The sequence below is a fragment of the Zosterops lateralis genome (genome assembly GCF_965231275.1).
Source record: "Zosterops lateralis genome assembly, chromosome: 3".
Classification (NCBI taxonomy): Eukaryota; Metazoa; Chordata; class Aves; order Passeriformes; family Zosteropidae; genus Zosterops; species Zosterops lateralis.
In genome coordinates this window covers 104,288,922-104,314,430 of record NC_139764.1, presented here as the reverse complement: position 1 = coordinate 104,314,430, position 25,509 = coordinate 104,288,922, and the positions used below count along the sequence as shown (strand labels likewise).

Here is a 25,509-nt window from a genome sequence, read left to right as displayed (position 1 = left end):
TATATGTTAATTCACAGTAGCATTGCAGGCCTTTGATAGCCCAGGGAAAGATGAAGTGGTTTATCCTGGAGATCCACGGTAGTATTGAGGTGTAGTGTACCCCAATTTGGAAATTATCAAGACTAATGGAAGAACTCCAGGTGGCACATACATTTAAGAGAATAGCAGGAAGTACAAACACACCATGTGGAATTGGATTCAACACTTGGTTGAAAAGGAAAATTCCTTTTGCTAAGTGTACACATTGGTGTCCAAATTTGACACATTGGTGTCCAAATTAACTAACCACTGGCTCAGAACTAAAATCATCTTCCTACAGAGCATTTCAGCATAAGAGGCACAGAAACATGCAAAATGTTAATATTCTCAGTCTGTTGTGTTCTTCCATATCTGCTTCAGCTGTAGCAATAAAAACTGAAGTGGTGGACAACAGTTACTAATGGCCAACACTTCAGAAATTTGAACTACGTTGCAGGCAGAGGGGGAGGCTCAGAAGAATAATTTACAGCATAGAAGAGGGCAGAGGCTAGAGGAGCGTGCTTTACATGAGAGGTGATTACCAAAAATTTTTGGACACTCAGGTGAACAGTAGTGCCTGCCCAGCTCCTCAGTGCAAGAGATCAAAGCCAGCACTGTTAATTTGAGTCAGGACACCACCATTGTCACCTTCCCTGTTAAAACAGTAGTGACCATCCAGTCACTGACAGGGTTAAGTATAAACTCCTTAATCTAGACATAATCATGCCTGACTCTCAATAATCTTTCTTTAAAATATTTAATAGTGAAAAGAGTTATAAAGGATAATGAACTAAGTATAAAAACTATTTCAGTTGAGGTTTGGACATTCTTTTTCTTTCCCTCAAGACCAAGAACACATTTCAGTCTCTGGTAGCAGAGCATTTGAGGAAGACACACAGCTGTGTGCTGTGGCATCATCCATTTGCTCACATCCCCATGGGGCTGCAGATAGATTAGTGATCTGTTTGTCATTCATTCACATCATTTCAGAAATGAAAAATTGTCTAGGATAGAAAGGCTTAGTGATCATCAATCACTATGTAATATTTGGAGTTACAGAGAAGAAGGTTTTTTTAAAGTCAGGATGTATTTTCTAGCATGTCTGACTACTTGCAGATGTTCTTCCCACATGCTGAAGCAAACAGCTACCACAGTGTGATACTGCCCGGGCTACTTCTCCTGTCTTTTCCTGGTTCAGCTCCATCTACTTTCCTCCCTCATAGCAAAGGTAGTTAAATGCTTCCTTAGTTTAATCTAAATATTTTGGGTTGTGAATTTTAACATGGCCTGGGTATCTTTGCTTCTTGCTTTTGAAGAAGCAAGAATTGATAAGCAAGACTGACAGAGAAGAGCTTTGGCTGTAGCAGCCTTTTCCAAAAATCCAAAGGGTAGTGGTGCTATAAACAAAAGAACATAAATCGTGTCTTTACACAAAGTTTCAATTGAGCTGCAGTTGCTGCAACTCAATTGTGTTAAAATTGACAAACATCTCAAAATTTTGTGAGTAGCTGCTGTAACAAAGACAAACCCTTCCTTGGAGGGGAAGAGGAGAGAACAAAGGGAAGAGTCTTACTGAATTCAAGAGCTTTTTGGGCACTTTTGTGGTCTGGAGGAGGAGCTGTGTTTCAGTTTTTGCAAGTATCCATCCTGACTTCCGTGGGGGTCTATTAGAACTTTGTAACCATGAGAAAATGTATAGATGCTATTAAACCAGCAAATTGTGCAAATAATTAACAGGATGAAAAGGACAGTTCCTAGCAAAAATTCTGCCTTGGTTTTAATAAGATCATTTTGTTTGTTGTTCAAATAAGATAGACTAATATGTTTGTGCAATAGAAATTGGGAAATCATTTTCCCATATGAGACCTCACAGTCATGCAGCTATCCCTTGAAACAATGAACATAATCTCTTCATTCAGATTGAGAGCAACATAATCTGTTTCCTGACCTTACAGTGGGAATTGTGTTTCCTCAATCATTAGTTCTTTTTTTATATAGATTTTACTTAAAACTGTCTCTAGAAATTTAAATAGGCTGGCAGTCCATTTTTTTGATTTCATATCTTTGTTTGCAACTTTTACTTCAGCTTAAAAGTGAAGTGTAGTTGTGAAATATAACTATTTTAAAGTGATTTCAAAATAATTCTCATAAACAGATATTTTAAGACTTTTTCAAGCATTAATCACCTTACAACACATGAACACTTTGTTAGTTTTTCATTGTAATAGCTTAAGTTTTATCTTAGCTGATTGATGGGGTTGTTCTCCCTGTAAAGTTAACATTCCTCTGAAACTGTTCTTATTTCTGTTTTGGCAAGCAACAAGTTCTCTAACAAGTTTTATCTTTCTGTACTTGGGTTTGCTGTGGTTTAATTTAGAGTTTGCCATTGTCATCAATTAGTTCCAGTAGCACTTAGCTCCACCAAACCAGAAACCCAGATTATGGTTGTTGAATGTATGATTTAAGCAGCTTCTCAAACTTGCAAATAACTGAAACTTTTCAAGCCTCACAAACTAGGAAAAGAAATCTTAGACTGGCAGGATTTTCCTTTGTGCCTAGAGGAGAGCTGAGGGGGAGGGCATTTGATTCCTGGTTTGGAAAATGTGTTCCCAGTTAAACATCTTGTTCAATAAGTTCCTGATGAGATTTTTCTGTCATAGTATTGCATGAGATGGGGCAAATACTGTGAGTTTTTCGAGTGAGTTGTAAGGTTGGGCCTTTTTTTTTTCTGTTAAAAAACCCCTAAATGTCTTGCAGATTGCTTAGTGAGATATCACTTTATTGCCTACTTGTGACTCTCAGTTCTGATAGCAGACAACTGGAAAGAGGAAATGTGTCTGTCTTTCCCCTCTCTTTGATTTGAAGTAGCTGAGGAAGGAGTATTTTGTGATGTGTTGCAACATGGTTTCATGTAATTGGACTGAAAGAAAAGCATTGAGAAATTTTAAGTGATATGCTTTAAAACACTCCCCTGGATAGAAGAAAATCACAGAATTGAATTTTGCTGATACTTGGTCTGTATTTTTAGTGTTTTCCAGCATGTGGTGCATGGAATAGGCAACTTAATGTGAATTTGATGTCATCAGAGCAGGGAAAAGGAGAATAATTGCAGTCACTTGACTGTGCAAGCAAGTTTGTTCTGTGTGACTTCTGTTCTTTAGAGGCTCCTTTTCTTAATCACTCCTTCCTATCACATTTGGTGTTTCTGTGTGTCTGCACAGTCTCTGACCTTTTCACCAGCACCTGGAGCTGCAGGTGATGGTTTCGGGGGGTGAGGAACTTGACCAGTTCCCCCCCACTGCATATTGTCTCCTGTGGTGTCAAGTGGTGAACTGCTGCCTCCTGCACGTGGACTTTGTGTTAGTTGTGCCTTTGGTAAAGATCTTCACCAGTGTCCTTGTCCACATTCTCCTTTATATTTCCACCTGCCTCGGTATCTCCAAATACCTGGCAAGCATTGTTGAATGCCTTCGTGTGAATGACTGCTTTATTCTCACTGTACCAATTTGGTTTCTTCTTGTATCAGTCATTGTAACATGTCTTACACTTAGAGTTCTTTGAAGCAGAGTCCTGCATATTTTGGTGCTTATTCAGTAATTAGCATAGGGAGAGCCTGGTTCGATATTACAGCAAACAAATAGCGTGTGGTCAGCTGTGCATTATCTTGGATTTACATAGAGATAAACTGTGGTGTGTGCTCGTGCAGCAGTGGCTCTGCACAGAATCTGTTCAGGTCTGTGAGGAATTGCTGACAGCAGCATAAACCTGAACAGCAGTGCTGCTTCCAGGGGCAGTGTGTGCTGGTAGCAGCCTTGGGGCACCAGGGTAGGAAGCAGAGACCTGAGCTGCTGCTCTGTGGAGCCAGCTGGAGGTTTTTTGCATTCATTCCCATGTGCTCCAGGTTCCAGGTGAGATTGTGAGTGAGGCTGTGTTCTAAACATGGTTATTGTGTGGTTGTGAAGTTTTGTCCTAAAGTGCAAAATTGTTTTAGGCATTCTAGGAGAGTTTTGCATGGCATTCAGGTGATGGGAGACAATAAACTTGGCTAAAAATAACTGCATATGGGCATTCAAGCATTTTTCATTTGCAGCAAATTTCTTGATATGTTCTTATTAATTTCCTTATTATGGATTTAGAATGCTGTTTGCCTTTTTTTTAATGTGATTTAAAATTAGTGGTTTTGAAAATATGACACTGCTGTATTGCATGGAGGAGCTGCATTTAGCTTTCTGAACTACCTTGATTTGGTACCAGTGACATTAAAGTCAGGGTGAAGAAGGCCCTTGTGTGTCTTTATGAAGATTTACGTGAGAGCTTTTTTCTCTTCAGCATAAAGACGACGAGAAAATCAAAGTGGATAAATAGTGAAGGGAAGCATGTAGCTGTGTAAATTATTTTAGGGAATACTTTCTTTTCTGTAAGGATGAATAACCTGGAATTTAGACATCTAACCAGAGATTTTGCTTACAAAATCACCATCTGATATTTTTTTAGATGATAAGTCAAACATAGCTTGTTTTTATCTACAATTACTACTTTTGCCTGCCCTACATGCTGTGCCTGTTCCTGTACTGATGGCAGCTCTTACATATAACTGCTCTTAAATTTCTGGCTTCTTAAATGAAAAAGTTGGCTTTAAATCCACTGAAGCATAGGTGTATCAGTCTTGGAACTAATTTTTGGTAAAATGCTTTTGTCACTTCAATTTGAATTCTAAATAGCCTACTTAATTTTGTTTTCTTTTGTTTACTGTCATTGGTATAAAGTCTTTGATGTTATTTTAGACTTTTACTTCCTTTGAAGGACTGTGCTAGCCGGCATTTAATGAGATATTAATGTCCAAAGCCAGGCTGTAACTCTTAGAGAATTAGAAGTGAGGCTTACTGAGTTAGAAGTAGTTTCGAGTTGTTTTTTTAGAGTTGGCTGGTTTTCTCAGCTTTGAGGCAATTGTAGAAATCTATGGATTGTTTAAATACATGTTATCCAAAGAGAACATCCTTAGAAAACAGCTGAAATAATTGATAACAGCAATTTCTTTAAATGTCCATTCACCTGCTGTAGACAGGTAAGTAGAGAACTCATGTGCTTCCCTGTAGCAAAGGAGGAACTAAAAAAATACACTGAAGGCCTGTATATGTTTTAGTGTTCCCTGGTTCTCCTTGAGGATATGCAGAGTTTAAATGCTAAAAAAAATTCAAGGTGGATTTTGAAGCAGACTGACATATACTTGTAACCTTGGGGTTTATCACTGTTATTTTATGCTGGGGATACAGAGGAGTTGTGTGTTGTGTCAGCACCTTTCTTTGCAAAAGCTAGTTGTTTGTAGTGGAATGAGGAGTCTAAAAATTCCAATTTGTTTGTTTGAGGTTTTTTTTTTTTATACTATCAACTGTTCAATTCATTGCATAAGAACGAGGTCGTTTGAACTCTGGTTGTGGCACCCACTTGGAGAAGATCAGACTGTGTTGGTATTCTTTAGTTTCTTCTTGCCTGTTCAGGAGGGAAAAAAAAAAGCAAAACTGAAAGGCCAACAGCTTGTTCAAATGGTACTGGATCATGAGGGAGAAAAATTTGTGGTGCTAGAAACTCCTGAGCAGGAGAATTAGTGGGAGAACTTCAGTTTTTCCATGTAGTGTTATTGAAAACGATATCCTTGAGAAATTAATATTTTGTGTGGTAAATGTGTCTGCCATATTCAGGAGTGAACAAAATGAAAGTAAATGCTCTGAAGAGTGTTACATATCAGCTGCTGGGAGTGGGAGGAGTGTTTGTGACATCAGCTCTACAATAACACAAAATAAAACTGTTTCCTGGGAATTCTGTTATAATAACTTCTGGAATTTCCTCAGCCTCCCTTTTAATAGGGGTGGGGTCCATGTGTATGTACATACATATGAAATAATTTTCTTCATATAAATTATATTATTTATAAATGAGTTATATTCCATGGGATTCCTTAGGATCACATTTTTAAGATGGTGTTAAAGCCCCATAATTTGTCAAACAGAAATTTAAAGTCTGGATTGGGCTTTTTGTTTGGTTGGGTTTTTTGGTTTTGGTTTGTTTTTTGTTTTTTTTTTTTTTTGTAACTTTTCAGACATTTGTGTAGGGGAGATGTTCTGTTTCAGATTCTTTGGTAGTAGACAGAAAAGTGAAAGTTGAAATTTCTAAAGAAAATGTATCAGCAAAAAGAATATTGATTATAATGTAGTAAATCAATTTATGGAAATTTTTACTTGATTCAAGGCCTGTGGATTCCAGTGTTCCCATTCTTGTTAACACATTTAAGAAAAACTTGTTGACTCTATTAAAATGAAAGTTATGTTTCATTAATCATTACAAAATACATTGAGATAAATTGTTCCTAGTTCCTGCTTGTGTGTAGATATCTTTAGAGTTTATACAGAGTTTTCATCTTCAGAAAGGGCAAAGTTTTAAGCCTTTTTTTATAGTGTACTGCCTGGAAAGCACTTGAAGATTTTTTTTAAAGTTTTTTAATTTACTAAATAAAGTTTTTGAATGAGAGCAAACGATGAAGTAATGAAGGCTGAAAACAGCAGCACATCAAATTAATGTTACACTGCTGTATAGAAGTAGCTGCACAGTTATTACTCACTGACAGAGCCTTTCTGTGTAGAACAGGATAGTCATGGTTAGAAATTTGGCTCTTAAATTCCTCTAAACTTCTATTGCACCACTTGTAGCACTTGCTACAGCTGTCAGAAGGGTGATGCTGGCTAACCAGCTTAACAAGAAGTGTAGATATTTAAAATTAGGAAAAAAAGAGTTTAGCCATATGCATATAAGTAATCACCAATTAAATTAAGCATGTTAAGACAGAACCTGCAACTCGTATTTCATTTCACAGCTTTCGTACTTGTGAATATATTTAGTGTCTTTTTTTTTTGTTTTGTTTCTGGTATATTTATGAAGGGACATTGGAGTGAGAGTTGCAAAATAATATGTGCAGCAGAGGAAGGTGAAGAATGCACTAAATTATGTGGGATTTGTGCCTAAACTGTTTCATACTGAAAATTAAATCTGTATGAAAAAAATTCTCTTGTATGAAAATTAGTTCTTCAGTTTGATTTCTGAGCAGTAAAGGACCAGTCAGCCCCTTTTTTAAAGAATTACTTTTTCTTGTAACTAATTCAAATAATAAGCTAAAAAAAGTATGTGAAATACTTTAATCAATTGTTCTAATTAAATTTTTAAAATAGTTTTCTGTTTACAGAAGCTCTCACTGGACAAGTTTTTATGGGCTTGTTATAATTTTGTAAAATTACATTCTTTTTATCAAATTTCTAGATTTTTGTTTTGCAAACTCTGTTACCCTCCCTGCTGTGCTGTACATTTCTTAGAAACTCTTTTGAATTGATAACTTCTTACACAATTAAAAAACTGAGAAACCTGCTAAGGTTATTTAGTCTAAACAATATGCCCTATTTATGTAGGAATATATCACTGCAGCTTTTCAAATGGTGCAAACAGTGTAACTGTTATAAATAGTTATGAAATCCGGTGTCAGTACAAAGACATTAATATATGTGAGCCTGGTAGCTCTGCCAGTATTTGGCTGTATAGCTTAAAATCCTGAGCTTGAGGACATTTGACAGCAGTTTAGGAAAACTTGTACAAACAGTTCTGCCAGTCTTAGGGCAGAGCTTGAACTGGTTGGATGGGAAAGAGAATCATCAAAGCCTGTGGAATGGAGAGGCAAATTTCTTACATGATGGAAGAGTTCATTTTTAGGGGGAGCAAGTGCAATTTCTTAGAGTCCATAGCTGGGTTTTTAGGCCATGAACCATCATGTAGTTCTGAAACGGGGCAAGATGTGCTCTGCTGTCTTTGTGGATGGTGATGATACAATAATCATTTCTCTGTATCATCTGTTGGCTGAAGGCCATGCAAATAAATCAGTATTTTCCAAACTTGATGATGACTTGTGAGATACTATTCAGCATACTTGGACATATATGAAATAACATATATGCATGTTTATGCATTTATTGCTGTTGATTAAAACCTGGAGAATTCATTTCTCCTCTGTGCAGGCTTTGGGGTTATTGATACTCCTATTGAAAACAAGCAGGCAAAGAATGTGAGTTGGCTTTTTCAGCAGACTGGACTCTGCTCTTGCTGAGTGTATTCCCCTTTCCCTTTAATGTGCTGCAGAAACCTCACCTCAAAATCTGCTCTTTTCTGTCATTGTCAACGTTCTCAGTGCTGCTAGGATTGCTTCTCCCACTACAATACAAACTCACAAGGAAATAAAGCACAAGAACATTAAGATCCAGAGGGATTGCTGAGCCAAGCCAACTCTATTGAGAAATTTGGTTTTGTTAGAATATTTGGATGTACTAGGGGTCATAGAGTGCAGAAGTAGAGTACTGCTCAGTCTGAGAATGAGTTAAGAAGCCAGAAATACTGCAATTGAAGAATTACTCACTTCCCTGCAAAAGTTTTAGTTGATTTTAAAACACTGTTTTAACAGAGTGAAAATTGTTAAGTCCTTACTGGAGGAAGATGTACTTTTGAGATTGTAACCATAGAAATACTTGTTAGAACTTAAAATTAGTTGCCTAAATCTTTTGTCAGAAGTGCCTAACACCTTCTTTATTTGGGCTGCTTAAGGAGCCTGGACATTTGGAGTGTTTTGTGAAACTTTCAGTTGTGTTACTGTTCCATGTGGCCCTCAGAAAACCTCACCTCTTACCAAAGCACAGCAGCTGTTGACTTTGAATGACTTGGGAGCAGCAACTGTCATGAACCAGTTTGGTAGTAAGTGAACCTTTGGTTCTCTGATGCTTCAAAAAGGTGTGAGAAGATGCATCTACTCAAAAGCAGTTTTAATCAAACAAATGTCTTGTTTTCTTTTAATGTTACAGAAAATAGTTGATGTTTGGTGTATGAAACAGTTCAGTTGTGCTTCTAGTAGTTGCCTGTTCAGCTGCTCAACAGCTTTTGTTATCTGGATGCACTATGGGTTTGCCTCTAAACCGAAGTGGGGATGTTTTAGGTAATTTTGGCAAAAATTTTAGAGTAGAAATCTCTAGATACAGCCCTTTACTGCAGTATGGTGTAACAGGTTTGGAGATGTGCAGTTTAGGCTGGTTGTATAGTTTTACTTTCTTGTCATTTGCTATGAATCTGTTCTAGATTTCTGTCCAATATTTGTATTAAAATACTATTTTTATTTAGTAGTTTTAAGTCGGTCCTCTATTTGAAAGGTTTTTGGTGGGTTGTCTTTTTGGGAGTTTAAATGTCTTGTTAAGTGTCTGACATAGCTTCACAATATAGTGTTTAAGTTAATGGAGGACTGACAGAATTGCAATTTATTGGGTTTTCAAAATAGTTTAAGTTGCTCATAAAGTGAAGTCTCTGCCATAAGCATATGTCTTACATAAGATAATGCTACAGAAGAGCCACCCCTGTAGAAAACTGCTGGAAGGGTATTTTGTATTGAAATCATTCAGTAAAATTAAGAAAAAAGCAGAATCATTTGCAGTGTAAACAGCAGCTTCCCTTTTTTTCCAGTCCCAGTGCTGTAATTACTGGGTATTTAGTGCTGAATTTCTGGCCTAGGACACAACTTCAACTACAAAATATGTCATCTTTGTCACAGTGGCTAGAGGATTCACCTGAGAGGGGAGGGAAGGGGGTTTGGAATTTCTTAATGCAGAAAAAATGGATTTCCTACTTCTGGTCATCTGGTTTAACCACTTTTGATGTATAACATAAGGTCACATCTTTATCTTTGATACTGTATTTTTTTTGTTACTATTTTCCACGGGCTTTTTTTTTTTTTTTTTTCCAAAGAAGGGGTTGTTCTTTGCTTTTGCAAGAAAATGGTTACAATCTTATTTCTGGCGAGATTCAGGGTTATTTGAGAGAGTAGTTGTCTCAAGATCTGGATGCCTGGATTTCAGAAATGGATGTGACTGTGAGCAGGGTTTGTTGTGGTAATCCTGGATGATTTCCAGTCAAGCTGACCCCTCGTTCTGCCTGAGTACAGGGTCTCGTGTTACCGGCGGAGTGACCAGCCCTCGGTGGGTGCTCCTGTCCCACCTGGCTCCACACCAGCTTCTCCTTGTTGCTCTCCCCAAGTCCAAAGTAGTGAGTGCTGTCTTCTCTGTGGTGTTTTACCCACTTCAGCTGGGTGATCTAGTGAAATTCTCATACATGGAAAAGGAAAGAAAGAACCTTTTGAATCAAACAGTTACCTCGATGGTTACCAAGTTCATTCAAGGGGAGTGGTAAAAGCTGTTGGGTGAAGGGTGGCAGGACTGTCCTCTATGGAGTCTCAACAGAGTAAAGGAATGGGTTTTGTGTGGGCCTCTACATTTATAAAAAAATATTTTAAATTTCGAGGAGAGAGAGGAAGTGTAAACCTTAGGAAGAAAGAGTCTGCTAAAACATCATTTTGTTTTTAAACAGAAATTTTGTGTTAAAATCTCATTCCTAATGCTGCAATAAAAAATGGACTAAAGCACACTGGTGTATTATATCTAGAGCCTGTAGAAGGGGAAGAAGATGAGAATTTTCTGTTGGTGTGTTAAGGGGGAAGAAATCATGAATACTTAGGACATTCTGCCTACTTACCAGCAGTATGTGAGGAACTGTTTTACCTAAAGGCAGCTCGGTGTGTAATATCTGTTTGTGCATAATTTGGGGGTCCTGTGGAATGATCTGCTGTGTATTTGATGTTTGAAACCATTGTCCAACCCCCTGCCATGGGGCAGGGACACCTTCCATTAGATCAGGTTGCTCAGAGTCCCTTCCAGCCTGGCCTTGAGCAGTTCCAGGGATGAGGCAATGATATAATCAAACAAAACCAGAAAAAACCCTTGTAAATGTTGAGCACTGTGTTCCACAGGCCTCTCTTTTTGACTTATGAATTATTCTGTATGACAGAGTTAGGAATAAAAATAGAAGAAGGATTTTTTAAAAAACATTCTGAATTTCTGTTTTTAAAAAAAGTATTAAAATGTTTATTTCTGGAACCTATGAATTAGGTTAATGCTGATATTGAATTAGAGGAAAATAAAACTCCTTGGTAATACAGATAATCCCAACCAAAGTTTTTCCTTTGGGGAAAGGGCATGTCTTTTTACGTAGGAGATGCAGCCCAGTGTCATTCTGTATGTTTTCTTCTGTTGTAATGATAGGGCTGGGTTAGTGTTGAGGAAAGACATGGAGATCCTGGTGCTGCCTGTGTGTTCTCCAGTTTGTAAATGATCTGTGAAACACAAATCTATGATATGGGGCAGGATCTTATGGGCTGTTGTTTTTGATGGAATAAAGGCCTGTGTTTTTCTCTTGCTGCTGGTAGCAATAGATAACGCTAAGTTAAATTTTTAAAAAGGAGGCCAGTGAGCAAAATTAATGTTCATTGTGCTAAAATATATTTACAGTTTTATAAAACTTCAGTTTCTTATAATGGTCTCTGAACTCCTTAGAAGGAAAAAGAGTTAGCTGTGCTCTTACCCTGACTCCTGAATTGTCTTCTCTTAGAGACCTGGAAGGAGGGGTAGCCATGGTTTTGTACTTCACTGAATTGTGAAAAATAAGCATTTATTATTAGGTCTTGCAACACCAAAAAAAGGCAAACAAATAAAACTACCAGCACTGAAAGTTAAAACAAGATCAACAAAAACCCAAACAACTAACCCCAAACAACCACCACAACAAAAAAAAAAAAAAAATATGCCTCTTGGTTGTTTGTTATCTGACAGTGATTTGGGAAGTGTTTATGGTAAATATAGTTTGGCAAGATTTACCTGCAAGTTTGTTTAGAGATGATTAGATCAAAACCAAATATTGAGACAGAAGTACCTAAATTAATATTGGGTTCTAATTGAAACTAAAGTGCATGACCTCAGCATGAACAGTGGCCTAGGTAAGATAATCATCTCTTTCAGCAATCTGTAGAAGAAATTATGTTTTTAGAAAATGTAATACTTGAATTCAGAAGTCTTCACAGAGTTTCTGATTTTTCTTTTTAAATAGTTGCTCTTCTACCATTTTATTTTCAATGTGCAGGCACAAATACTTGATCATCCCTTAGAGCTAATAAAAGTTTTGCAAAAAATATTAATCTATTGTTTAAAAAATTCATTTGAAGAAAAATGTCTTTAGCTTTTCTAAGGATATGTTAAAATCTGCTTTCAGTATTTAAAAGAAAAAATCAACCTAATTGACTGAAGTGTCAGCATTACTGGAATAAGGCCAGTGTGCTGACATGCCTACCTCATAATTCAGTCTGAAACTAAATTTGCTCTTCAGTATCTCAGTGAAATTGTTGGGAAGTGATTTCAGACTCCATCTTAACTAAAATATTGTTCTTGGGGGAATATTTCTTTGAGCTGTGAAATTTCTTTTGTCAAAAGCACAGAGACACTGAACCTCAGAAGTTAATGGCTTAGAATGATTGAAGCAATAACAATAGTTTGGGAGTAGAATTTCGAGAATGGAGCATCTATTGGCCACTTTTCCAGTGCTAAGATAGAGTTGTTTGTGCCAGAATGTTGAGAGTAGCAGATTGTTTCTTTGCCTGGTATTTGAGGGTCTGTTGAAAAGTGTTAGTTATGTATTATCAGCTATGTGGAGTAACTTCAGTTTGGCTTGTTGGCTGGTGTAAACAGATGGGTTTACTAGTGAAAGTAACTCCTCAAGAGACACTGGTGTTGAGAGGGAAACTAATTTGACTTTACCTGCTGCCTACCACTTCTGGAAGAGAAGGGAAGGGAAAGAAACAACTCTGAATTTCCTTTTTTTAATTTATTTTTCTAAGCTTATCCTGGCTTTGAAAAGTCCTTATGGAAACAATTTTCTCAGAAAAGAATGAGCCCAGTGCATTGTGTCTGTGCCGTGGAAAAAGGAGGTGGTTTGTTGCAGCAGCAACTCTTGCTTTAGTAAAATACCTTTCATGCTTACAGCAAACAAACAAAAAAAAAAAAACAAAAACAACCTACAGAGAAGGAAAAATGCTGTTTCGGGGAAGAAAACATGAGGAATTGTGACAGTGCAGTCAGTTAGTAGATTTTAAAAGCAACACATTACTAGTAGGTTTTGTGACTTGCCTTGGGAGCTTTGCTTTGTTTGCTGCGAGGTGTACTCAGTAACACAGTGTGCAACAGTTTCTCTTCTTTCTAAAGAATTTTATATGCCCAAATCTTTAATTTCACCCTTTTTTTTTTCACATTCATTGCGAATATAATATTGGCTGCCATTTCTATAGTGAGTAATATTGGTACAGATATTTGGAGGTTTAAGTCTCTTGGAATTTCTTGCATGTTTTTATATTAGCAGGGTACATTAAATTGGTCACTAACTGCATCTGTTCATGAAATCTAGACTCATGTTCAGGCTAAATTGGGAAGCATTTTTTTTGTGTACTTTCAATATTCAGAAACCTTGTGGAGTATTGAAAACTCTTTGAAACTTTTGAAAAGATATTTTACTAATGGATTTTTTTTTTTGTTTTCCCCTTAACAGGTTCGATCTGTGGATGAGATGAATCATGAGTTTCAAGCTCTTGCCCTAGAATCTCGGGGAATGGGAGAGGTAATTATTGAGGGCTGAAAATCCAGCTGGTGGTTTAGAAATGTTGATACAGTTTAAGAAGTCTAAATAATACTACATGAAGCAAAGAGCTTCTCTTAAGAACAAGTTGATTATTTCTGTCCAAGGTGAAGAGAAACTAAGTACTACGCATGTTAAAAGAAGGTTGGGATTGTTATTGACTGGTTCTGCTGTATCTATGTCATTCTTGTTAGATGAGTGATAGTTCTAGGGAAATGAAAGGGTATTTTTTTAAAAAAAGTGTACAGTTCTATGAAGGGAGGCATGTTTTCAGTCTCACTGTATCTAAGCTAGTGGAACAACTGCTTGCTACTCCTGAGAAGTCAAGGCTAAAAAAAAAAAGGTTTGGCTCCAGAAAAAGTGTACTGGCATACCCAGCAGAAATGTGTGGTAATTTACTTTTTTTCACTGGTAATTACTCCTTAAAAGCTTTTAACTAGGCTGAAGAGTGCTGTTATGTAATTTAGCTGGAGGGAAGAAGGACTATTTCTTTTGACTGATTTGATTTGTTTGGGTTTTTTTAAATCAGTGTACTTTAAGGTTGGGGGAAGGAATTTAAGAACATGAAGGATGACTTGGCTCCTTCAAAAGCAGTTCCCTGAACTGCTTAGAAGGTAATTGACAAGTATTAGGGTTATTTGCCGACAGGACCTGGTGAAGAAATTAGTGTTGAACTAAGATTTCAAATGTGGATCCTTTTGTCTTGCTGGATATTTACCTAATTCAGTTGATACTTGAACCAGTGACAATATTGCAGCCTAACTTTCTTAAAATGATGGTAGAAGTCTTTATGGAAACCATAACTTGCTGATGAAAAATAGGTACTGTGTTCTAGTTGCTGAGTGTTTCTGAGCTGACACATGGACATTCCTACTTGATTTTTTTTATTTTAATGAAGCAATCACTTGGCTTTTCAGCAGTTTTTGCTTCATCCAGGGTTGTCTTTCAACCATCTGCCATTTGAAAAAAACAGTAGTAGATGAAGCCCTGTTCTTTAGAAACCTGAGTAGCCACACTGCTCCCCTCTCAGCTCTTAAAACTTCTTTTTAAAAGTAAAAATGTTAGTGAAGTATCTGTGATGGTACCATCAGTGTGATAAAGTGGATGGGTAAAACTTGTGGTGGTATTAGTCTTTTGACACCCACAAAGTACTCTAAAAAGACTGAAAACAGTGAAAGTGAAGGATGGCACAAATGCCTGGGAATTAAATTACAATATAAAATGACTGTTCACACTAGTCTTCATTTTAGGTTATCTCAGATGGAGGGATGTATTTCTGCATGATTAGGATTCTATTGGTTTGCTTTCATGGCATTCAGTGGATCTATAAAGATGTTTAAAAAAACACACACAAAGAGTTTTGATACAGTACTACCGCATCAGAAATTGATACTGTATTGTGACCCTGCACACACCAGGTTATTTTGTCTTTCGTTTCAATGGTGTCTTGCAGGCATCTTAAGGTAATGCAGGTTCACATAGCCAGGTTGACATACTCACTAAGTTTCTTGATGTATTGCACAACACTAAAGTAGTTGTAGGATACATTCCATGGCTGTTTTAATCTTCTTCCTGATTCTAGCCTTGTAGAATGTTAAAGGAAACATCTTTATAAAGTAAGTTAGAATTGGTAGAGGCTCCTACATGCTATCCTCCATATGTTTTGAAAGGTATGAAAAGAGGTCATGTCAAGTGAACTGTTTCTAGCTATTGGGAAATCATGATCCTCGTTTTCTCTGTCTGCCAAGATTTTTCTCTGAATTGAAATCAATTTCTTTTTCATAATTCTGATCCTTACTGATACTTTTCTTCACAACTGAGTATCAATACTTAGTATTAGGAGGCTGTTAAGTCTGTGTTGCAGACATTTTTCTCTAAATGTCTCTTGAAATTTTAGCTTGGTTAAATTGTTATATTGGTTATACACTGATCATGCTTCTGGCTCCAGCTCCCAAAATCTATGGTGGCCTGTAAGGTCATATTAGTATTCTGAAGGAATAAGAACACGTGGTGCTGTTTCTCTCCAGGCATCTGGTTGAGATTTCAGGGCGAGCAGAGTGGGCTGCAGGACCTTTAGTGTGACCCACTACAGCCACACAAAACAGAAGAGAAAACTAAGTCTTCTTTTGATAATGTCTGTTGGTTTAACTTACAGGGTGGAAGCACACAGAGGTCATTTTAAGAACAAAGTATTCATTTCTAGTGTCAAAACTTCATTCAGAGAAATTCAGCTGTGGTGTCCATTGAGCTCTCTAGGAGTAACTTCTGATTTTAAAAATAAATTTTAAAAAATAATTAAGGATTCTTAATTCAAGAGACAGTAATGGAGACTGTGGAGTTTCATATCAGAGAGCTGGTTAAAGAGATAGTATTAGCAGAACTGGTTGTTACTATTTGTGTGCGGTAAAGGACTTTGTTCTTTTGCAGACACCTAACAGGGGTCAGTGCTGATACCGAAAAGGACACATTTATTGTACTTTTGAGAGGGTTTAGTAAGAAATACGACAACCTTCTCTATTATTTTTTACTTATAATTGGATGTACCTTTGTAAAGTTTGCTTTAGTGTACTAAATGCAGCAAATGCTGAGGAAAACACATGCTATCAAAGAATAAAGCACAATGATTTAAACTACCTGTATTGATTTGAGATCACTTCTAGACTAAGTCTTTTTCAGTAGAACTAATCAAACACATTGTTTTTCCTGTCTGTCAAAGAGGAATACATGTTTCATTTTTCTGAAAAGCTCTTCTTTTATTTTAATTCCACAATTACAAGAATTGACAGCTGATAGGGCTGCTTCTTTGACAGTCCCAGAGCTAATACATTCATTTAAAAAGAGCATATTGTATGTCGTATCCATCTGTCAAAATAAATAATAAATCTAAATCAGTGGCTCTCAGGGAGTTGTAGTATTGTTAACTTTGTAAAATTGCATTTATTTAAGTATTTGAGGGACTTTGTCGTCCTTCAAATTTTATGAAAATCATTTCAGTAAATATTTTTAATCTTCAGTAGTTTAAGTTTGGCCTCTCAATAGGGATGATGCATTATGTTTTGTATTAAAGATACTTTATATTCTTTGTGTACCAAAGTGTACGTGAAGACTGAAACAGCTGAATTTATCTGTTTAGAATTTGAGAGTAAGTAGTAAAAAAAAAAAAAAAAAAAAAAAAGAGGCAAACCAAAACAAACCTTAAAAAACGTTCACAAACAACAACAGCAAAATTGCCCCAAAACAACTTGTACTTTTGCGGAGGATTATTGCTTCTTTCTAGCAGGGGACAATTTTCCCTTTCATATGAATAATATGAATGAGTTTTGATATCAAAACCAATATTGCAGTGTATTCTGCTCTAAATTAGTTTATTGTTCTTAACACTGAGTTATCTGAACATACCTGTTTGATAGTGGAATTTACTAATTTCAGGCTAAGCATACTTTGTTTTCTGCCACCCAAGATATTACCAGATCTGTTTTACTCTGACAAGGTTGTGTTAGGTGGTGATGTCTTCACTTACACGTTTCAAACCTCTCAGCTGGACACATATTTGGAATTGGCTTAGACACCATTTAAAATAAAATGCTATTCCCAAAACCAAGGTTTTGTAGATAACATTAAATGCTTGCTTTCTGTTCTACCACTCTCCTGCAAAATGAAAATTAAGTAGTATTGCAAACGTGTTACAAATAGAAAGCTAAAGAAGGTGTGTGGATTGCATAGGCAAATCTGAATTTTGTAATCTGCTTTTAGTTGAAGTGCAGTTGTAAGATTCCATTAATCTATTTCTGCCTTTAGATGGCTAACTTTATCCCTTAAATTTGGGTAAACTTAATATCCTGCTGCTCACAAAGTATGTTTGCTTGACACCTGGTGGTGATTTTACAATGCATTTGAAACTGGGCATCTCTGTCAGGGCAGATCACAGCAGTACAGCACCTCTAGCAAGCATAACACTCTTCTGCAGTTTTGAGCTCTGGCTGTTTATCATCCTCCCACCTGAATCCTTCTCTGTTAATGAATTTCTGTAAGGAACCCAGGGATTTGAGGTTAACCAGTCAAACCCCTTCATTTCTAAGAGCTCTGGGCGGCAAAGAAAAACAGCAATCCTTAAGTTTGTGCAGAGGAGCCCTTGTCACCTCTGTTGCAGTGTTAATACTGAGGCCTGCAAATGACAGTCCTACCCACCTCCTCCTGAGGGTGTTTTCACAAGTGCTTTCAGTGTCACACTAAGAAATATCTGTATTATATACTGACTCCTGTTAGTAGTTTCATCTAGGCTCATACTAACCAACTGTGAAGGTCAGAAAGGTTTTATAGTCACTTAAGTTACAGAAGAGGCAGATTTCCAGAATGTACTCATTTATTGCAAACAGCTTCATCAGATTATGTTTGGCTTTTTTTTTTCTAATTTCACTAAATTTAAAATTCTAAATACAGCATTACAATTATGCAGAATCTGATGGATTGTGCAGCATTCTTCTTCCCTACATTTTGCAAGTTCTTTTCACTTTAGCTTCTGTTCATGTACCTTGTAAAATACTGAGAATTCTGTCTGAGAATACAGTTTCTTAGTTACAAGTAGAGAAAATATGGCATGTAGAGTTTGGCAGTTGTACTATTACTGATAGGAAAAGGTACAGGAATAAAGCAGTAAAATCAAAGTGAAAAGGATGATAGTATTTGAGAAATACTTGTTTATGTGGTGCTCCTGTCATGGCACACTTGAGTCTTTCTCTCCTTGAAGACAGTACAAGAAGTGATTCTGATCTAACATGACACTTTCTGTTTTACAAGTAGGAATGAAAAACACTATTCATCTAAATAAGTGTTGGTATGTGGAACTTAACATATGAATGTCACAGATTTTTGTGGTCCAAAGGAGCTGACTTGCTACCATGTGTATTAGTCACTTTGTAAAATTTGGAACATGAGGCATTTCCAAGTGTAGAGAATTTCACAATGAACTGCTGCTCTTTCTGGTTATCACAGTATTAGTTAACTGCCAAGCTTTTGTGTCTTTGGCAGGAAGGCACTGTTAGTTAAAGTTTCTGAGAAGATTGTCTTGATTTAAACAGGGATTAATTTGATTTGCCTTTTTCACAGCTGCTTCTGTATTTCTTCCTCATAGCTTCAGAATCTCAATCCTGTTGGAGTTATTTTAGCAATTCCTTTTTACAGCCTTAGCTTCAGTAATGGGAAATCAATTTCAAGAGTTAGGATCTCCTCAGCAATGTGCATTGCTTTAGTGAAAGCTGACTTTTGTATTAGTCCTCAGCACAGGAAAGATGTGGACTTGTTAGAGTGGGTCCACAGGATGGATGGCACAGTGATCAGAGGGCTGGAACATCTCTGCTGCTGCTGTGGAGACAGGCTGAGAGCTGGGGTGGCTCAGCCTGGAGAACAGAACTCATTGCACCTCATAGTACTTGATGGGGGCTTGCAAAAAAAGAAACAGAGCAAATTTTTACAAGGGCAGATAGTGGTAGAATGAGGGAAAGTGGTTTTAAATTAAGAAAGGAGAGATTTTTGATGAGATATAAGGAAGAAATTCTTTACTGTGTGGGTGGTGAGGCGCTGGAACAGGTTGTACAGAGAAGCTGTACATAGGCTGTGATAGGCTGACCTGTCCATGGAAGTGTTCAAGGCCACGTTGGACAGGGCCCTGAGTTACCTGCTGTAGTAAGTGCCAGTCCTGCCCATGGAAGGGAATTTGTAATTAGATGATCTTTAACATCCCTTCCAACAAACCATTCTATGATTCCATGATGTAAAACTAATTACTTGCATATCTGCTTAATAATACTGGAGTTTTTTGCCCATCTATAAGCATATTTAAATGAAATCATCTTCTTTTTTAACAGCTTTTACCTGCCAAAAAGTTTTGGGAACCTGATGATTCAGCAAAAGATGGACAAAAAGGGATATTCCTTGGTGACGAGTGGAGAGAGACTGCATGGGGAACTCCTCGTAAGTGACTGTTGTATAAGTACTGACATTCAGTCTTTATAACTGAATATTATTTCAAAGTAAATTTTGTAACTACATATTAAATTTTATTTTCATTTAGTGAAAATGTATACTGCATGGTGATTGTGTTTCAATAACACTTTTTGAAACCGTGATTTGGAATTTTTTATTTAATTTATTGTCTTAATATTGCTGTTTTAATGAAATACAAAACCATTACAAGTTGTATTTTTAAAAAATACTATAGCTTTACTTATTTATTTGTTTTCAACAGACCATTCTATGTCCCAGCCTATTATGGTACAGAGAAAGCCTGGACAGGGTTTTCATGGAAACAGTGAAGTAAATGCTGTATTGTCTCCACGATCAGAAAGTGGTGGCCTTGGAGTGAGCATGGTAGAATATGTGTTAAGTTCCTCTCCAGCTGATAAATTGGATTCCCGGTTTAGGAAAGGAGCTTTTGTAAGTAATGCAGCGTGTTAAGCTTGCCTGGTTACCTGCTATAGTCTTTGTTACATGGTTATATTTTCTATTCTCTTTGTCTGTTTTTTATTTTTTTTTTAATTCTTTTCTTTAGAAGGAAGTGTGTAGTTGCTATCTGTCTGTCTTCCTTGGTTGGAGGGGGCAGAAGAGGGAAGTGGTTTGGGAATCTTAGCTAAATATCCATCTTAAAGTGCTTTCCTAAAAACTTTATTTAGAGGGAAAAGATGGCAAATAGCTTAATTTAAAATGTGTGATGAGCTTTATTCTAGATCTTCCTGTTCTATGTTTTCATGTGGGTTTGTTTTGTAACTGGTTGTTTTAATTGTATAAAATAAGCTTTTATCTAAATCAAAGTCTTACTGCTTTAACAGCACCGCTATAGTTAAGGTTGAGTTAGCTCTTCCATTATAAATCTTGGCATTCCTTTCAACATTTTGGCAGTTACTAATTGCATGTGGTTGAAACTTGATGGCCAAGTTACCCACCAAATGCAATTTCATTGACAACAAACTGTTTGTATTGTTTACGTGCACTGTAGTGTAGAATTAGGTCACCTTGTGGTGATCCTATTGTGTTCTGTTCAATATTCAGAATCAAACAGATTCTTTTTCCTCAGGGCACTAGAGATGCTGAAACAGATGGACCTGAGAAAGGAGATCAGAAAGGCAAGGCTTCTCCATTTGAGGAGGACAAAAACAGAGATCTTAAACAAGGAGATGATGAGGATGTTACTAAAATAAATGGCAGAGGTTTGCCAAATGGAATGGATGCCGATTGCAAAGATTTTAAGTAAGCTTTTAACTGTTTCTTGAGAAGACGAGCATGTCTCTTAAGGGCATTATTATAGTTCTGATTTGTGTGTCAGCTTTAAACATTACCCAGCTGCAGACTGAGTCTTCCCCTCTCAAGTCTTCCCTTTCCCACCGTGCCACATGTTTCTTAGGATGTCATTAATGTGTGTGTCACTTCTCATGAGACAAATTCATCTTAACATAGTAACTATTAAAAGTTAATGGGTACCTTCTGAATGTGCTGAATTAAAGAGGGATGAAAACTTTAACCCTTTTAATGTCAAACTAAATTTCTTTCTCTCTCTGCTTCTTTTTAATGCTCTTTTGCATCTGAGTGTTCTTGTAGAGAGTAAGTCCTACAGAATTTTAACTTTCCTTCTGATTTTGCTAGTGGATACCATAGCCTAACACAACTAATCGTTTCCCCATAAGTCTTTATAGAAACCATATCTTTGACTAAGGTGGAACAATGTGTTTTCCTATTCATATAATTGTCACCTAAGGAATTGGTGGTGTGGTTTGGTTGTTTTTGTAGGGAAAAGTGGATTGGACCAAGCTCAAGCTTTTGAACAGTAAACTCTATATGACAGCACAGCCAGTCTGTTGGGGTTTTTTTTCCTAATACTAAACTGCATTTTAAATTGGTATTTTTTAAGGGCTGATCCTTCTTTCTTGAATAATTGTGATGCATTTGTAAGTGCCATACAGAAGAATTAAAAAGACAGAGAACTAGAGTGCTGTTCATAAATTTGTATTAATGTGATGAACATGACCAGATAGTTGTGGTTTCATTAGTTCATTACTGAACAAGTATATTAGAGTGCATGTTTGAATCCCATACGTAAGTATTTCCCACCCTTGAAAAAGTGTATTTACTTGAGGCTAAGGAGGGATTCTTCAAGTCTGTTTTTCAAGATGTATCACTGAAGATAATAAAATACCAAACATACCGGAGAGCTCACATTGGCTCCTTTCCGATGTGCTGCAATATGCACAATAAACAAAGTTACCTAGTTACCTTCATTGTTACCCATCACAAATACAGAATAACTTGTGTCCTGCTTTTCCTTACCAATATCTATTTCAAATTTGAAATAGGTGTTTGTGAAGTAGCTTCTGTATTATTTAAAGAGAGAAGTTATTGAAAAGTACACAAATGCAAAAAAGCATCCAAAGCCAGTAAACCTCTCAAAAAAAAAAAAAAAAAAAGGCCACCTAAATGAAATGGGCCATATAAAGTGGTGGTATAGAGCCCTCCAAACAGAGGTTTATAATTGAAGTATTGACACAACTTTAACTATAGCAACAGAACAGCACCAATATAAGGAGCAACCTGTATTAGCTTACCATAAGTATTAACAAAGAAATTTCATCCTGTCCTCCTCCTTGTATTTTTATTGTACTCATAGCATTTTTAAACTAAGTATGTACTGAAATAACTGCCTTTTTTCCTTTTGTTCTTCACTTTGTTGATGCTGTATTTCACTTGGGAAAAATAGGGAATAATAAATGGCTTTAAACTCAAGTTTTGAGCAGGACATGGTTGCTTGCTAGGATACTTAGATGGTAAGCCAGCATGTTATATACAATCATCATGAGGTTGCTTGTTACATTAAAAAAAAAAACTCTAGTCAAAATCTCCTTGTTTGTCATAATTTGTCCAGAGTAATAAATCACAGTGTTGCTGCAATAAACTCCATAAAAGGCTGATTTCTAGTTGTACAGACTTAAGTGTTATTATCAGCCATTACATAAGTACTGGTAGATTTCTTTGCATTAGTCATGTGCTCCAGTGAGGAACAGATACTTTGGCTTTGGAGCCCTGAAGAAGCAGAACAGGTAGTACTGAGGCTGTGTGTCTGACCTAGAATTAGCAGTACAGCAAACTGGTCTGGCACTGTACTGCTGGAATAAACATAGGTTCTTCCTGCAAGGTGGCATTTGGTATTTGAACCCAGTTTTCACAAGTAAAACAAACTTAACTAGAAGTTTTACATTTCCTGAGAAACAATATACAACCATAAAATTCTGCCAGTGCAGTAATGCTAGAGAATCATAGATTTTCTCACACAACACTTTACTAGTAGTTAACTTAGATTTCTGCCAGTAAAAATTGATAGCCTAAACAATATGGCCTCCCACAGAAGGTGGGGTACCACTCCAAATTAAAGCATCCTAAATCTAACCAAATACTGTTGGGAATCTCTTTAGGATGTTACTCTGTTGACATCTCACTTCATCTTTTTGCCTGTAGATGTTTATAGGTGTACAAAAAAGTCCCCTGTAGTCAGTGGGAATGTGATTAATACTGCCAGTCAGATGAGAAAGCAATTCAGCTTTTATATATAATACTGTATCTATGATATTGTATATTCTATTCAGGGTTATATTAGAAACACTTTTTCCCCCTAAATCATCAGTGTAGTATAGTCTGTTAAATGAGTTGTGTAGGAAATGAAATGTTTTTGTCACATGCTAAATGAAGTGGTTATTAGTTCATTTTACTCAAGGTAAAATTGCTTGCTTTTCACATGTGAAAAATGGTTACTATATTGTATGTTTCTTTTCCAGTTGAAATTTTGCTGTCTTTTTTTCTTTGGCATGAAATGCCCGTAGCCATTTTTTTTTTTTAATTTCTCTTCAGTACATTTCATGTCACTACCAAAATACAATAGACATCCCAAAATTCACAGGTGACCACAATTCACTCCATTTGACTCAAAACAGCCTCACAGATCAGTTTGTTTTTCTCACAAGTAATTTGAAGAGCTCTATAGTCAAACTTTAACAAAAACCAAATAAAATTATGCTTTAGGGTTAAATACATCCTTTATCTTGAGCCATCAATGCATGCTGGTTGAAGATGTTAAAATGAGTCTGTCACTTCCCTTTGTAAAGTCTGTTGAGTTCAGACCTGCTTTGAAAGTAGAAATATTATACTCTGTCCATGGACAGCTTTATTGAAGACTGAAGAGTCTGTCTTAAATTTCCTCTGAACAGTCGTACCCCTGGAAGTCGACAAGCCTCCCCAACAGAAGTAGCTGAACGCCTGGGCCCCAATCCCAGCACTACGGAAGGATTAGGTCCACTTCCCAATCCTACAGCCCACAAGCCTCTGGTAGAAGAATTTTCAAATCCAGAAAATCAGAATCTAGATGCCATGGAACAAGTTGGTCTTGATTCTCTACAGTTTGACTATCCTGGCAATCAGGTACAAATGGACTCTTCAGGAGCTACTGTAGGACTTTTTGACTACAATTCTCAGCAGCAGGTTAGTAATGGACTGTGGCAAATTGATCCTTTAAGTCGTGGTTTATCCTCTTGATAATCAGTCATTTCAACATGCAATGCATTGAGTATTATTTTGTCTGTGACTTAGCCAAGGGCAAATAATTGTATAATTAATCTAGAAGAATATTGTTTCAAAATTTTCTAGTTCAGTAACTTGCTATTATGGAAGCTTGGTTTGACTTTTTTTTTGGTAAGCAAATCCAAGTATATTATAGCCCTGACTTTTGAAAACTGAAAGGCATCTTTCTTTTTTTTTTTCTTTTTTTCCAATAGCTTTTCCAGAGGACTAATGCTCTGACTGTTCAGCAGTTGACAGCAGCCCAGCAGCAGCAATATGCACTGGCTGCAGCTCAGCAGCCACATATAGGTGAGGTTTCTGTACAATACAGCAAGTGTCCCTGCCAAAAGTGGGTGTGTTGCTTTGATAGAATCCTTTCAATTTACCCAGTCTTCTCATTCAAATAGATACTGATCACTTGGCCCGTTGCAGTGGTTCTCATGAAAACTGCTCAGAATGACTGCCTGTGACTGTACTCTCCTTAATGGAGGTTTTCTGTTGTAAATTTTCCCCTTTAGACAGTTGTATACAAAGAAATAAAACTTATATTTGCTTCTAGCAAGTAACATAGTAGTTGAATGTTGATAGGAGTAGAAGTTAAAAATGCTTACTGCTGTAAGCAGTAATAGAAGCACCAGCTTTTTCCAATGTTCAGTTCTAAGATTCTGTTGCACTTCAGTATTTTTAGTAATCCAGTTAAATATCATTGTAGAGTAGAATTTTGAAATCATACTGTTCTGTTGATTAAGTTTTAATTTTTCCTTGTTAATAGCACCATTTAAACAGCTCTTTCTTCTTGCAGGTACCCTTGTGATAGAGCTAATTCTTTAGTAGGCATTTTTTGAGTGCCTTTAGTTCAGTGAGTTAGTTAAATGCATAAAGTTCTTCATGTATTGCAACTCTACATGGAGGCTTTATTTCAGTGACAACAATTTTATCTTCCGCTCTGGGGATGTTGTTGATGTTTAGGGGAGGAAGGTTGGAACACACGTGGAAGCAATTCTTTGTTTAAGAAAGGGAGATAGTCGGGATTTAAAGATTTCCACTCTCTCCACTTCTGCTGGGCTGTTGAGGTGCGCACACAAATGTCTTTCCTCTGGGAGAATAAAAAGATTCTCAGGATCAGAAGGGCAGGCAGAAGTAGGAAGCACCTCCAGTGATGTGTCCATGCCCTACTGCAAATAAGTTTTCCCACCGGCTTTTTTAGGTAGGTTGTGAGGTCTGCTCAGACAGGGATCAGCAGGCTATAGCTGGGATTGCAACGTGGCAGCTCTTTACTGTTACACAGCTGGCAAATACAGGCTGAGAGCTGAA

The 25,509-nt window shown here is 36.8% G+C and overlaps 1 protein-coding gene across 11 annotated transcripts in view; it reads left to right on the top strand.

Moving 5' to 3' along the window:
• PUM2 (pumilio RNA binding family member 2) overlaps positions 1–25,509 on the top strand; it is a 67,091-nt gene that overhangs the window by 8,575 nt on the left and 33,007 nt on the right. For all 11 annotated transcript variants that reach the window (XM_083858052.1, XM_083858051.1, XM_083858058.1 and 8 more), the window contains exons 2-7: positions 13,516–13,584; positions 19,467–19,572; positions 19,847–20,034; positions 20,672–20,844; positions 23,847–24,117; positions 24,411–24,504. In XM_083858052.1, the coding sequence (XP_083714178.1) occupies positions 13,534–13,584; positions 19,467–19,572; positions 19,847–20,034; positions 20,672–20,844; positions 23,847–24,117; positions 24,411–24,504 (883 nt within the window). In that variant the 5' untranslated portion in view covers positions 13,516–13,533. The remainder of the gene's footprint in view (positions 1–13,515; positions 13,585–19,466; positions 19,573–19,846; positions 20,035–20,671; positions 20,845–23,846; positions 24,118–24,410; positions 24,505–25,509) is intronic.